This window comes from Microchirus variegatus (genome assembly GCF_963457635.1).
Source record: "Microchirus variegatus genome assembly, chromosome: 11".
Taxonomy (NCBI): Eukaryota; Metazoa; Chordata; class Actinopteri; order Pleuronectiformes; family Soleidae; genus Microchirus; species Microchirus variegatus.
Window position 1 is genome coordinate 2,407,629 of NC_139812.1, and position 16,184 is coordinate 2,423,812.

Sequence of the window (16,184 nt, forward strand, 5' to 3'; positions counted from 1 at the left end):
AAGGGAACTCGGGCTGTGTGCTTGTTTGATGTGAAAGACGAGCCTGCTGTCTTTACGTCAGACTGATATAACTGCAGGGTGAATGTGTTTAACATGGGGCCCAGTTCAGGCACCTGTGGTACTCTCCAGCATCAGGCTTAATGGAAAGAGGATATAGTGTCTGACAAGACATGACTTGACCCAGTGAGACAGGCAGAGCTGTGCACTGAATAAACTGCAGAAATCAGTGTTGTAGAATTACACTGTGTGTGTGTGTGTGTGTGTGTCAGCTCCACGACGGTACTCTCAGAAGGGCTGTTTTCACGCACGGCTGGATGTTTTGGGCTTTCTGACAAATGGAAAACAGCCAGATGTTTGTGTGTTCATGTGCATACATTGTATGTGCCCACAGTTGTCTCATTTCATGCTTCCGTTCTGCTGATTTCAAATCTCAACAGACAGCTCAACGAAAAATGACCAGACTCGTTGCGGTCAAGAACTACTTTTCCCATATGGGTTAGAAAACTGAAGAAGCACAAAGGTCAAACTTTATCTAGTTTTTTTTTTTTTTTTGCTTATTTTGAAAACTCCTTTGTGTGCACTATGTTTTTAAGATAACCGTTATGGCGTTTGGGAGCAAGGAGGGGAGGACGACGGAGAGAAAAGTCTCTCTGCTTCAGTCCTTAAAACAGAAAACATGTCCAGCTGAATCCTGCAGTAGAATCTTCCAAATCTATATAATAAAACAATGTGAGCTTCAAGTGGAAGAAATTACTTTTCAGTTGTGGTATTCACTGAAATGATAAAAACTAAAATAAGAACATCATCATAGGTCGTCTCACCTGATCAGTCAAAAAAAAAAATAAAAAAAAATGACAGAATGACACTTTTGTTCAATGTTATTTTTATTGCATATGAGGGTGCACGTACGGTATCTTTATAGATGTTGTTTTTTTGACAATAAATGACCATTCTTGACTGACGCAATCAATCAATTGATGGATTTATTGATAGACGGACTGACATTAATTTAACACCATTTCCGGTCTATTATTTTCAGATTTTTTCTTGTTTGGCTTCTCTAAAAACATTTAGGACATTTGTTTCTTGCAGCTTTAGATAAAGATTGCATTACTAAAGATACTCTCGTAGAATTTGTATAAATCGCTCGAGTGAGTAAAATGTATGTTTTTTTGGAAGGTCTACCAGTGAGGAAGTGGGATAACATCTGCCAGGTAAAAGAAAGATCTATGAGTAGACGATAGAGAGGGTTTTATTTCTACTTCCAGCTTGCAGCAGGGGAGAAGGGGGGGGTATGACATCTATCTCTGAGGTCACAGCAAAGAGAGCAAATGTCTTGGTCCACATGTCAGTGATGTCCGTCCACTCTGTGCCATGTCAAGCTGTCAGAGAGCGAGAGGGGCAGAGAGAGGCACTGGCCCGTTGAGAGGTGTCCAAAGTGTCATGGCCTCATCTGGGAGGTGACGGACAGCGCGTGTGTGAGTATGTGACGGGGAAATAAGACTGCTGAGAAGTCTAGGGGACGTTCATTGACCTTTCGTTTTGCCAGGGTCCATCTCACTCTGTTGATCTGAGAGCAACTTTAAAGGACCTCATCCTCCTGAGCCCTTGACAGGTGCATGCGGGTGTGGTGGTGTTTTTGTGTACCTGAAAGTGCACATGTGGTCACCTACGCCAGTTGTGAAAAGCATTAACTTGCCTGTATGTGTGTGTGTGTGTGTGTGTGTGTGTGTGTGTGTGTGTGTCGAGGCGCTTATTTACACAGTCCCGACCGTATCTGCAGGATCCTGCTACAATCTATTTCATCCACTGCAAAGGTAAAAGATGTAGTTAGAAATATACAAAGGCTAAGGCTGAAGGATTTGGGTAAAATATCTAAATGTTAATTCTCTAATGGATATTGCAACTGCAAGTCAAACTGCTATGGTATGGTACTTCATCCTTAAGTTATTTTGACCAAAGCATGTCACAGACATGTTCCTTAGGACACCAGGGAACTAGGTTAACTTGTAGATATATGGTATACTATGTCTCTGATGGCACAATCATGAAAATGTATGAAGAAAAAAAACCTTGAGTTTGCAGTTTTCTTCCTGGTTAGTTGATCTTGTGCAGTCAGTTATTGGATCAGTGTACATTTATGATATAATTAGAGGAAAGAAAGAGAAGTGAATTGTTTAGAATGAAGGGGAATTAAACCGTTTATTTCTTGGCTATAGAATAAGCCTTTTTATACATAGGGCGCCATCTTGTGATACCATTTGCCCAAACAAACAAACTTTGCATTTTAAATAGGAAGCACACAATCCAAAGATGAGCAACATGATTTGTGGCATGCAAAGGCCACTGTATTTTGACTTGCTTGGTAAAGGGAGAGGTGAGGAGTCCTCTGTTTATGATGATCCACAGTCTCACTATAAGATGTCGTCAATTCTCACACAGTACGTGTACTTTTATGAAATTGGGAAGTTTTTTGCTTTAGTTTGAAGGAAGTTAATAAATTTGTGTTGCCAGCGGAAGTTTGACTAACCATTTCGACAGCTCAGGGGAATTTAAATGGGGTGTACATCAGGATGAGTAAGCCTTTGTATGTACATACTATATGGACACATGGTCTTTGTGCTTGTGTGCGCGTTTGCGGTCAGGAGGTGAGGGACGAACAACGGGGACCTAAACAGCTTTTAAAGAAGAAAATCCAACAACATAAACAAAACCACATTCGGTGTGACACGTGTCACCTTTGCTGTGGCAGGGGACAGACACCGGAGACGTACTGTGTCCCCGAGAATCTCTTTGAAGGCAGCCAGCGGTTGTGCTGCACGGTTCGAAGGTGTTGCCTTCACTGCCCTTGGGTGTTGCTTTAGGGCAGATGCACGAGGCTTTTAGCGAAACACTTGCCAGGATTAGACTTTAGTTGAATGGGAGTGAAACACAACCATCACTGGTTCAGTGGGAGCCTGGCTAATGTGGAAACGTAGGTTTTATGTATTAGATTGGATAATAATTATCACGTTTTGTTTTGCTATTCTTCTTTTCCCAGATATTTTCTGTGTAGTCGAGGCCAGAGTCCATCAAACATCTCTTTTGCTCTGTCTTCTCCTGCCCATCTTTCTCAGTCATTATGGTGTTTGTGTTTCTGCTCCAGGCGCTGGGTAAATACCTCTGCTGGAAGAGGAGGGTTTCCCCCCCCCTCTTCCCTCCATTACCTCCTCTAATGACGTTTACACATCTGCTTAGAAGAGCCTCCACTCATCTCATTGTGTTCGTCTTTCTCTCCTTCACTCTGTTGCACACTCACACACAAGGACATGGAGACACTGACGCTGCAGGTTTATATCTTAGAATTATAGATAATTTGGTGACTGATTTAATGAAACTGTATCTTAATTGCAGCACTAAACATAATGGTCTCATAATGGTCACTAACAGAACAACAGGTTCTGAGGTTTGTGTAAAAAAACAAAGATATTCACAAGCTTGTAAGTGAGTTTCATGAGGACAAACATCAGAAATGAGTAGATGCTCGCCATTGTTAGTGTCCTAAAAAATAAAAAATAATAATAATATGACTTTTACAAAAACTAGTGCTGCACTAGAATGAGTAGTTGATACATGTATCAGTTGATTGACAGGAATGTAATGAATCAGTTTTAGTCATTTTCAAGCTAATCCAATTTGTTGCAGTAAACTATAGTGTTTAGAGCATCACATAAAACAAGGAATTAATATATATATATATATATCTAAGGGATTTCATGATAAAAAGATCATTTAGTTAAGAATAATCTGTTAATTAATTAAAAGTAGCTGCAGAGTAGCTCGTCTTAAAAGTAAAGGCAAATTGCAGCAAATGTTGTGGTCCTCACCACCAGTGTTTCCTTCTCTAATTACTTGTACTGTAAATGTTTTTAGTTGCATTTCCTGTGACAGGTTTCATTACTGAGCAAAAGACTCTCAGGGAAACCTGAACTTTTCAACTCTCTTACCTGTACATGCACACACACACGCACAAGCACAGACACACACACACACACACACCAAACACAGTCAAGCATGCATCAGTTGACAATGAGACATGCCCAACGGCCATGTCACTGCAGCTTCATTTTCCTGCTGATTGACAGGTCCTGCAAAACACACACATATGCACATGCATGCAAAGTGACTCTACCTGTCACCTCTCTTGAATACTGTAGTATTACCTTTACCTCATTTTGTTCTGCCTGTCTGTCACCTTTTATTCTTCCTCCACTGACTGCTCAATGGGCTCCCGTGGGACTCTGTAAAGTGTGTGTGTGTGTGTGTGTGTGTGTGTGTGTGTGTGTGTGAGAGAGAGAGAGAAAGAGAGAGAGAGCGGTTTGACCTGCTGCCTGGCGCCACTTTGCCCACCCTCCACTGTCCTTCTGTCTTGTGATGAGACAGATGAGAAGTTGCACTGTACTTACCCATGGTTTTGTTTCTCTCTCTCTGTGTGTGTGTGTGTGTGTGTGTGTTTGTGTGCTTGCTTTGCTGCTCGACCTCATGACACGTTCCCTATGAAGAACCCAGTCTTCCTCCTGTTTCTCTTCTCAGTCGAATACATTTTGTTAAACTGAGTACTGTGGGAGGAGTACTTGGAGTGTGACAAGTTTGTTGAGGCTCTATTAATGACCACGACTTCTGAATAATGAATTGCTCTCAGTTCAAACAGTGCAATAAATGAGCAAATTGGAAAGGCTGCAATTTAATGCTGCTATTTTTGATTCTATTGCATAACAGTTCATAAAACGTCACACATTTTAAACAAATCATATCTTTGCCTTTCTATTATTGCATTCAGGTCAGGCCCTACTTGTCATTCATATTCCTGCATGCATGTGTAGACCCCTATAAGACCCCTATAAGACCACTAATGTCTACAATGATTACAAAAACTATAATACCCATTGTAAGTCAAGTGTATATCCAGTAACCCTACATCTTTTCGTCCAGCTGTGACTGGAGTCTTAGTCCCATTTTTAGTCATCAGTCATGACGTAGTCACTCTGAGTCATGAACGCCTCAAGGGACTTTCTTCAAATTTTCTGCGATTCAAAGAGGAACTACTTAGATTTCAAACGTCGCATATCAAGGTCACACTTATATCACAATACATGTTTTTCAGCCATAAGTCAAGAGTTAATAAATTTGATCTGCTGTCAACGACGTTGCCTTGAGGGTTGAGGAACTTAATCAGTTTCTCAATCCTCCCCCTTATTCTGCCTCGTTAGGACCAGGTATTGGTCTCCATGAGCAAATCTGGTTCTGATAAAGGTCAGTGTTTATGCCAGAAAATGCCCAAAGAAAGAGTTAACAAATACAACTACACACTCACACCTTCTTTATCTTCTCTCTCAGCATTCACAGGCCTCCCATGATGTTTTCCTCTGTTACAGTAGATGCCTCTTCTTTGTTTTAGCCCATTTTTTCCCCACTCCTCATTATCTGGCTCTATTGTCAGAGGCATATCCTGTGTTTTCAGATTTTGTCCACCTTCCTTTTCTCTGATATGACACTAGAAGCCTGGGGTCTTCTCCCTCAAGGATATACTGGAGATAACCGTGTGTGTGTGTGTGTGTGTGTGTGTGTGTGTGGTTTCATATGTATGTAAATGTGTGCATGTGTACATTTCCTCAGGTATCACAAGGTCAAAAGATAGAGTGTGCAGTGGACTTTTCCGTGCATACGTATGTGCTAGTTTGCCGTTTGAGTTCACATATCAGACATTTGAGAGATAGCAGTGTATGTGGCATTGGACTGACTCGAATGTCGGAGTGTGTTTACTCAATACATCAGCATACAGTATGCGTTCCTGTAGTCTGCGATTGAGACCTGGCAGGTAACTCCGAAGCACCTCAGATTGGAAAGTCTCCACTCATTCGCTCACAATTATATACAGTTACCTTTGCTATCTCTCTGAGTGGATGTACTTTCTGGTCGCTCTTTGTATGTTCTTCATTTTTGCCAAGTTTCTCTCCGAGAGCCAAAACAAGACCAGGCAGTGGCTGAGAGAGAGTCTGCGAGAGATAAAGGTGGTTGGAGAAGACGTCAGAGAATTTGAAACACTCTCATCCAGGAGATGAGACAATGAAGAGTCAAGTAAAAGGTGCAAGAGAGAAAGAAGAAATTCTGGCACACTGAAATACTGTCCTTTGAGTGAGAGGAGACAAAGAACGAGGAGAGTTAAAAAAAAAAAAAAAAAATGTTAGAAAGTGAGAGAGAACACTTGCAGACGGGGTCAGAAAGCTTAATGCATTTCTAATAGCAGGTACCTTAGAAAAAACAGGGGAGACAAGAAAGATTAAAAAAATAAAAGGTAAAGGGACAAGAAGGCAGAAGGGAGATAAGTGAAGGTAGAGGAGGCACACAAAAAAAAGGGGGAATGAAAAACTGACTGACAAACTTATGCAGAGCCAGGCAGGTGAGGAGGGAATGGCAATGTCTGTGATGTATAATGAAAAAGTGTGTGTGTGTGTGTGTGTGTGTGTGTGTGTGTGAGAGAGAGAGAGTGAGAACTGGGGGTGGAGGAATGGTGCAAGACTGTGATGGCCTTGTGTCAGTCACCCTATGGCAGCTCTTTAACCCTGTAATTTACCACATCACTCTTCTCACAGTGATGGACCACTGTGGCGGCTGACAACACTGCCTCTGGCGTGTGTCAGAGAGTGTGTGTGTGTGTGTGTGTGTGAGGGAGTGCATACATGTGAGAAAAATATTCTTTTACATGTCAGTGAAAATGTCTGCCCTCATTGCCTTCATGTCATGCATTCTTCTCGTCTGTTGCGGTGCAGCTCCAGATCCGATCCACGGGCCTCATCGACCCGCGAGTCATCGGCCAAATTTGAACACAGTTGCTTCATGACGCTCATCGGATACAACACAAAACGACACTTCTGTGAGTATCCCGGTGTTTTCCTCAGTGAAGAGTTTTTACCGTTTTGGCTCTAAAAAGTATGAAAGATGTTAAGAAAGGGAAAGTGCTGCTGGCCATAGTGGATTGTTAAAAGCTGTTGAAATGCTGCTTCTGTCCTATACATTACATATACGTTATATTACAGAGTATAAGAATCACCCGTCACATTAGTGGGATCCAGTGAAATATTTTGCGTGGCAATATTATATCACTTTTGAGACACCAAGTCGCATGAAACAATCAATTAACGTTTCAGTCCACTAGATGGTGCCAAGTGCTCTCACTAGAGCTGTCACGTGAGTATATCGCAATATCCGATTCCGCAAATGTATGTCAGTATTTTGCAGTATCGCAATAATAATCGTATCATGACTTAAATATCGTGATAATATCGTATCGTGGCGTCTCGGGGTGATTCCCACGCCTACCTCACGCAGTCATCGCATGTAAAATGTTACATGCCTACAAGCCTACAAGACTGGATTCACTATCTCACTTACGTCTCAATCGTACTATAACTGCGTCAGAAACATTTGACAGAAAACACAAGCAGCTACAGTTTTTCAGCTCTACCCTCGCTGTCTCTGTACACCTTATCGTAGTCACTCCTACACAGTTGCTTGATTATAAAACACCTAAACAAGATAGTGTCGTAATTTAAATCTGTCATTTTAAATCCCTGCATTTTTGTTACACACAATCAACATTTTAACTATTTTCTTCATTTACTAATTAAGTTGGGGGGGAAAAAAGACAAAAAGAGCGTTTTAAGAGAGTAATAATAAATGTATCAGTTCATTCCACCTGTATGCCTCTATTCTTTATAAAGCCAGGACAACTGCTGCCACCCCACACACACTTTTCTCTCACCTTGGCCAAGGTGAGTGTTCAGTGGGCAAAATCAATGAGAGATTTCAGATGTCTTAAATCCACCAACTCTATTACTATCTCTGTTTTCTCCATTCTTCCCATCATCATGTCGTCATATCTCCTCAAAGCCTGTCTGGTTTTGCCAATCGCTTTTGGGACCAGATGAAATCAAAGACTCTCAGAGTTCCAATAAATAAACTCTTTTTGAGAGAGCAGTATATATTTAATTATATATATAACTCTAATCAAAAAGGCACATTAATGTACTTTACTGAAATCAGCATAATGCACATAGGTGAGGATAGTTATGATGTGGAAGCAGAAATGTGTGGGTTTTAGTTTTTTTTTGCAGATTAGAATTTTGTAGATTTTGAGCATAGATTTACAGTGGGATTGGAGTATTTGTGGTGAGGACTATGTATTTGTGTGATCATTCGCACCAATATGAAAAATTTCTGATAAAGTCTTCTAACTACTTTTAAACAACAAATCTTGGAGTAACATACTAATCAGCCATTATATGCACAATATGCTGCTTCCACTGTGTAAACAAAGGAAGTTATGTGTCACCACAACAGAAAGAATATGCTACTTCTCATTTTGTTGTGTTTTCACAGAGATGATGTACACTTGGTTTGTTTTGCTTTCTTTTTCCTTTTAGCTTAAATGCATAGTAGAGCTGCAACTAACGATTATTTTCATAATCGATTAATCTGTCGATTATTTTCTCGATTAATCGATGAATCGGTTGGTCCATAAAATGTCAGAAAATGTTAAAAAACGTTGATCAGTGTTCGTCAAACCTGGAACTGACGATGTTCTTGAATGTCTTGTTTTGTCCACAAACCAAAATTATTCAGTTTTAATGATTTCTTTGTTATGTGAAGCAAAGAAACACAGAAAATATTCACATTTAAGAAGCTAAAACAATCAGGAATATTGTTTTAATCATGAAAAAATCTTCAAACCGATTAACGATTATCAGAATAGTTGCCGATTAATTTAGTAATCGATTAATAATTGATTAATCGTTTCAGCTCTAATGCATAGTAAACTGGCGACATCTAATTTTGAGACGGCAGATTGTGTCAAACGTAGGGCTCTTCTGCTCACACCTCCCTTTCCCAACCATGTCAATGGTGTCCTTCGAGGATCAGAAAGGATATCGTTCATCTTCGCTTGCGTAGTAATCTTCAGCTTCAAAACATGAAATGCACGCTCTGGCTAGTTTTTCTGTTTTCTGGGCTGCTGTAGAAACATGACATGTAAAACGGCAGCCTCTGTAAATTAAGGCCCTTGCCTAAAGTTTATCCTGAGGCCAGGAAAACCCAGTGATTTTTATTCAAAGTAATTATACACTTATAAAAACGTACTTAGTATAATCATTTTTTGCTTGTAAACCCTCGTAAATCTTACACACCACTGACATGACGACTGCAGACACCTACAGCCCTCAAACACATTCTGGTCACATGACGCTGCTTGTGAAGCATGCATGATATTTAGAGCCTAAGGATTGTATCAGATTTGACGTTTTTTAAACTGCAATCCTATGATTTTGACCGGTTTCAGTCCAGTACTGATAAATGCTGCTCTTATCTTATTATGGAGCATTGAAAATGTGTGTGTTTTATATATGGATCAATTATTTTAAAAAGAAGGTGCAGCCTTGCTGTGCTTATACTATACTGTGTATAGAATATGAAAGAAAGGTCAGGACATGTCCATCAGTGACAGGATGTTAGAAATGCCAACATTCAGACTCAAGTTGAGTACAATGATTGTTCTGCACATCCACCTGGATCTGCTCTGTAGCCGGACATGTTCTCTCCATATATACACAGAGCACACGGAGAACAATGGCTCATGTTAGATTCTGGGAGCTTAAATAAATGTGTTTTTGTTTGACCTCTGTTGAGAGCATAAAAAAAGTTTGGAGGTGTGACAAAACTGCAGTCCTCGTATCTTAGAAAGGCCTCCATTGTTGTCTCTCTTTTCTCGACAGAACGAGGCTTAAATAAATATTTACTCCATTCGATCACTGACGTTCTCTTTCTTTGTCCAGCACACAGATACACACACACAGATCCAATCACACTCATATCGAGGCGCTTTCTGTCGCTCCCGTTCCTTTTTGCAGACACACACCTACACACACACACACACACACACACACACACAAACACATACTCTCATGGTAAACCCCCAGAGGGGACAGTGAAAGAAGAGCAGAGAAGGAGATGCAGAGAGCAGACAAGGTCGTAGTTCCTGTGGACTGTCTTTGAAAGAGGAGTCGCATGTTTTCCCTCCCCTCCTTTGATGTTAAAGCAGCCTCTTTAAAGACAACAATAACCTAGACTACCACCACCACCACCACCCCACACCAAAGCCCTCTGTACAATGTCTGTACACAGCCCCAAAGCTCTGCAGGGGGACAGGTAACCCACGGCAACCTCAGCCAGAAATCAGAATGAGTGTGGCAGCTGTCCAGGACCTGTCCTCGCTCTGTGTGTGTGTGTGTGTGTGTGCATACTTGTATTTTTAACCTCTTTAGAACCTTGTTTGGCATAAACACCAACCCTCCAAAAGTCCAAAACCAGGTCTTAATAACCTTATTTCTATGGAACTGGTTATGTTTAGGGTTAAGGTCAGAATTTGGGTTAGATTAACGTTACTTTGAAAAGTTTCGATCTGCAAGCTAATTTTATGCAAAGTGCAGTTAACCTAAAGTAATCAGATTAAACGCTGATAAAGCACACTCATCCAGTGACTTTCATGTTTTCTGTATCTGTGTCAGACCTCTTGTTTCTTCTAATCTGCTCCAAATTCCCCGTGAACCCGAAGGCGCCACAGAACAAGGTCTCATGATGTTTTAGGTTCGCCAGAGCGGCAATAAGTAAATGAAAGCTTGCTGAAATGAGGTTTTCCCTCCAAAAGAGCTGACTCCCTTTTTAGAAAAAAAAAAAAATGGTTAGGAAAGGATGAAAGAATCCTCTTATGTCAGTAAACTTGTTACGCCGTCGCTGCCATGCCGCGCTAGCCCCTGCGTTTCCATGGCGCCCACAGTTATCTATGTGTATTTTTGTTGGGACTTTTAGTTTTGGGGGTTGAGTGGCAAAATTAGATTTTTTTTTCCCTCTCACACCATGAGGAGCAAGAAGAGAAAGATAAGAGAGAGTCCTCTCTCAGCGTTAAACGAGAGAATATAGGAGAGGCAGTGGACGGAGAGAGACGGGCGAGCATTTGCTGCACAGATGTGGCCAACACAGCAGTACTGCAACAGCTGTGCTACAGTATACAGAGATTACAAGCTGGACAGTGTGGAGCACTTTCTCCACACTTACACATGCTACTGCATGTTGATAAGAGTGCATCTGTGGACTCTGTGGATGTCATTTCTGGGTCCAATGTGGAAGTCCCTGAAACCTGTATACTCTCAAATGACCTTATCGGGGGGCAACTCCATCGGTTGTAGGAAGAAGTCTGTGTGTACGTAAATCTATGAGAAAATCTCAGGGGAAGTTAATCATTTTCTTAAAGAGTTGATGATCTCGTGTTGTCAACTTTGTTAGTTATGGTCCCATTTGAAGTCAAATTGGACACATATATTCAAATAAATAGCTGATGAGTGATGGACGTTGTGGAGCTAACAGAGATCCTATGAAGTATACCGATACCAAAACGGATCATTATGAAATGTGTCGGAGGGGATTAAATGTCAGGAAATGGTTGTGTTTCAGGATTCCGGAAATGGCGAGTGAGATAAAATGCAACTATTGGTTCAAACGATTTAGAAATGTGGCGCTGCAGGCTCCACCCTAATGGTTCCTGAAATATCTGAAAGTACTTCCTTCCAAGCAGGGCCTGTCTTAGGGGCCAACAAAAATGTTCCGTGACTTTCACGGACGTCGAGGTTCCGGCGGTGGAAACGTGCCTCAAGATGGTACTGGCTAAAACTTGCAAAACTGGCAACACTTGAGGTCCAAAAACAGCTCAAATCAGTGGGTGACATCGTGACTTGAGTCCACCCCAAGTGGCATGGAAATGATGCTGTCTTTTATGCTTGAGTATACAAAGGTCTCTTCACAGCCTGTTTTTTCATGGTTCTATGAACTCCTTCATGTGGCCTTTTGATGAGTGAGGGTCTGTGACCCGCCCTCTGTCCTCACACATATACTGGCCTCCAGGAACTGAAGTTAACTAACTGGAGAAAAGGGTCTTTAATAAAAGAGGAGGTGCAGCCAGTGCTTCTCATAGCTGTGCTCTGTGTTCATTAGTTGATGTGAGGAATGCTGCCTGCTTTGTCTGAGCTGTCAGCTCCTAAGTGTGTGTCCGTCACTGTTCACCTATGACTGTGTGAGCAAAGCATCGGCGCCTGTGACCTTGCCTCGGTGTCAGCTGCAGTTCACGTGCTTGTCTTTCTGAGGTTCCTCTGTTTTGTTTGTAATTTTTTCGTTTAAAACATGCATTCACAGATGGTGTGGAGTTTCCACTTCTGTAATAGTACAGGTATAACTGGTTGAGAAAGTGGTGCTACAAAAGAGTATTATGTTGCAGTGCAATTGTTGTACACCCAATATTGCTATTACTTCTGCTTGTGCTACTAATACAACTGCTGTAAAAATGACTATGGAAATTTTATCTTAAAGGGATAGTGCAGGTTTTTTGCAGTGTGGTGTTTTCAGTGAGAATGAAATTATTACGACACGCATCTGCAGAGATACACCCGTTTTCACGATGCATCTGTGTTGCATTGTGACAAAAATATCTCAACTTTATGTAATATAGTTAGCGCTTTTAAACTGTGGCCCAAGAAGTAGGTCAAACTGATCTTAATTCATGCTAAACAATCAACTCTGAGCTTCCTTCATTGAGACAAAGCTCCTGTGTCAGCTGCTGAAGGAGGCCTGAGGGTGAAAGCAGTCATTGTAATCACCTGTTTAGATTAGATTTGGTTTTTAAGTTTAATGGGTCATTTCATTTATTGAAACTGAAGCAACTTCTGTCATCTCAGCAGCGTCCAGGTTTTGATTGCTTAGTAACAACAGGCTGAAGAGAAGTGCAAACCTGCACCTTAATTAAAAAAAAAACAACAAAAAAAAAAACACCTTCAGGTTTTCAAGTTAAACACTGCACACAAATAGCCCCAAGACAGGCAGACATGCTTTCACTGAAAACATGGCTGTCAGGGACAACACAAGGCAAAAACAGGTTTCAGCCACTTCACAAGGGGAACTGAAGTGTGTATCTTAAGTGAGAGTATTATTAAATTATTAATTATTGGTGCAGGTGGTTGATCGGTTAATAGAACGTCACAAATGTCAGTTTCGCTGTGTAATGCTTAGATAAAGCGACAAACCTTTTTTCGTAAAATAACCTACACTTGACCTACATATTATTAGATGGGCACTTTATTAAAAGGCAAAATCCCCACAGCACTGCCTTGTTGTGCCTTTTCAAATCTGCTGTATTTTGAACATGTTGCAAGTGATCATTTTTGCCACTCCCTGCTTAGTCATGTAACAAACTGGCCAGCACACAAGTTTGCATGATTTGTTTGACCCTTTGGCCAATTTATGTCAGTCTATCATGTCATCTTGCCAAGATACACATCTGTAATTGTGTTTGGTCCGCCCTGTCTCTTTCTCCTTTCATTTGGCCTTTCTCTCACTTGCGCCAGACTCTGCAGACTCGGGTTACACTGCTCCATCAGATGGCGTTCTGCCTGGCTGAGCTGCACTTGTGGTCCACCAAGAGCTCACTCCAAGTTAAAGGTAGCCCTTATCATCATGTTCAATCTTGTGCTCTCTCAGTAGTTCTGTGGCCCTTCTGTTTTTCCTCTCACTCTGTCTTGCTCTGGCTCCGTCTGTCATCGCTCACTTTGTTTTTCACACCTCCTCACCCTGTTATATCTACTTTACAGTCTGACTCAGTCAACACCAATACTCTCCTTCTTTTCACTTTCTCTTTGCTCATTTCAGCGGTGTCTGTTGAAGTACATGACATTCTTTATCGTTTTTTTTTTTTATCACATGAAACAATTTTTGTACATTGAATGAATTGTCACTTGTCATTTTGCCACAATTAAGTCAACCTGTGAATCATCTGTGCACTTTGTGTGGCTCATGTAAGCTAATGGTTTTCATCATTCCACATTTGTTGACAGGAAAAAATTAACTTTTGGTCAGTTTTGTAGCTTTGTTACATGAGAATGCCTCTCCAGTGACAACTCTTCTTCTTCTTTTCCTTTCGGCTGCTCCCTTCAGGGGTCGCCACAGCGAATCAACCTCCTCCATCTAACCCTGTTCTCTGTATCCTCCTCTCTCACACCAACCAACTTCATGTCCTCTTTCATTACATCCATAAATCGTCTCTTTGGTCTTCTGCTAGACCTCCTGCCAGGCAATATCAACCCCAACATCCTTCAACAATATATTCACTATCCCTCCTCTGTACATGACCAAACCATCTCATTCAGGCCTCTCTGACGTTATCTCCAAAACATCTAACATGTGCTGTTCCTCTGATTAACTCATTCCTGATCCTTTCCATTCTCATTACTCCCAAAGAGAACCTCAACATCTTAATCTCTGCTACCTCCAGCTCTGCTTAACTGTCTTTTACTTAGTGCCACTGTCTCTAGACCATACAGCATCGCTGGTCTCACCACTGTCTTGTATACCTTTCCTTTCATTCTGGCTGATACTCTTTTATCACACATTACCCCTGACACTTTTCTCCACCCGTTCCAACCAGCTTGAACACATTTCTTCACCTCTTTTCCACACTCTCCACTGCTCTGGACTGTTGACCTTAAATATTTTTTATCTCCACTCCCAGTAGCCTCATGGTTCCTCTCGGGTTCCTCTCATTCACACACGTATTCTGTTTTGCTGCGACTAACCTTGATTCCTCTCCTTTCTAGAGCATATCTCGAGCTTTTCCTCCGCCTGGTCTCTGCTCTCACTACAGATCACAATGTCATTTGCAAACATCATAGTCCATGGAGCTTCCTGTCTAACCTCATGTCAGCCTGTCCATCACCACTGCAAACAAGAAGGGGCTCAGAGCTGATCCCTGATGTAGTCCCGCCTCCACTTTGAACTTCTCTGGCACACCTACAGCACACCTTTACCGCTGTCTCACAGTCCTGACACACCAAGTACTCTACTACCTGTCTCCCTGATTGCATTAGCCGTAGTTATCCAGTCATCTGGAAGCTCTCCCTGACCACCCGGAGTCTTTCTCAACTCCTCCCTGAAAACCATACAACGGCCCTCTCTTTTCAGCTTCCACCACTTTGTCCTCTTCATCTTTCTTGTCACCAGAATCATCCTACAAACCACCAACCTATGCTGTCTGGCTACACTGTCACCTACCACTACTGTGCAGACACTGATCTCCTTCAGATTACATCGTCTATACAAGATGTAGTCTACCTGTGTGCTGCTACCGCAGCTCTTATAAGTTACCCTATGCTCCTCCCTCTTCTGGAAAAAAGTATTCACTACAGCCGTTTCCATCCTTTTTGCAAAGTCTACCACCATCTGTCCCTCTGTGTTCTTGTCCTGGATACCAAACCTGCCCATCACTTCTTCATCATCTCTATTTCCTGTACCAACATGTCCATTGAAGTCTGCACCAATTACCACTCTCTCATCTCTGGGAATATTCTGCATCTACCTCACTCCAGAATGTTTCCTTCTCCCCTAACTCACATCCCACCTGTGGGGCATAGCCACCAACAACATTAAGCATCACACCTTCAATTTCTAGCTTCAGACTCTGATACTCTTTACACCTCCAGGACATGCCTAACAAACTCCTCCTTTAGGATAACTCCTACTCCATTTCTCTTCCTATCAATACCATCAATGCCAATACCTTTCTACCTGGTCTCCTGGACACACAGTATATCCACCTTCCTTCTCTGCATCACGTCAACCAACTCTCTAGCTTTTCCCGTCATTGTCCCAATATTCAAAGTCCCTACTCTCAGTCCCAGACTCTTGTCTTTCCTCTTCGCTCTCTGTTTCTGAACACATCGTCCTTCTCTCCTCCATCGACCCTCAGTACTTCTTCCTTGTCAAAACCTGATGCCTACATTGACCTCACTACTGTCACACAGCTGGTAGTTCAGTTAGTGTATATAATTCTAGTGGTAACAAATGTTGCCATGTAGTCTAAAAGCAGAAATGAGGAGAAGGTTAGAGAATTCTGCTTAACATATTCCTTTCCAGCTCCTCACTCCCAGATGTGTTTCATTTTCAAACTAGTAGTCGTAAATCAAAACAGTTGCTGATTCAAGACACACTCTCACTCATCTTCTACTGCTTTATCCTCCACATTAGAGTTGTGGGGGGCGCTGGTGCCAAACTCAGCA

The 16,184-nt window shown here is 41.7% G+C and overlaps 1 protein-coding gene across 1 annotated transcript in view; it reads left to right on the forward strand.

The window, feature by feature from the left end:
* wdpcp (WD repeat containing planar cell polarity effector) overlaps positions 1–16,184 on the forward strand; it is a gene marked incomplete at its 3' end in the record, with an annotated part of 94,650 nt that overhangs the window by 8,405 nt on the left and 70,061 nt on the right. The window contains exons 2-3 of the mRNA XM_083897992.1: positions 6,810–6,913; positions 13,482–13,575. Coding sequence (XP_083754118.1) covers positions 13,515–13,575 — 61 coding nt within the window. The 5' untranslated portion in view covers positions 6,810–6,913; positions 13,482–13,514. The remainder of the gene's footprint in view (positions 1–6,809; positions 6,914–13,481; positions 13,576–16,184) is intronic.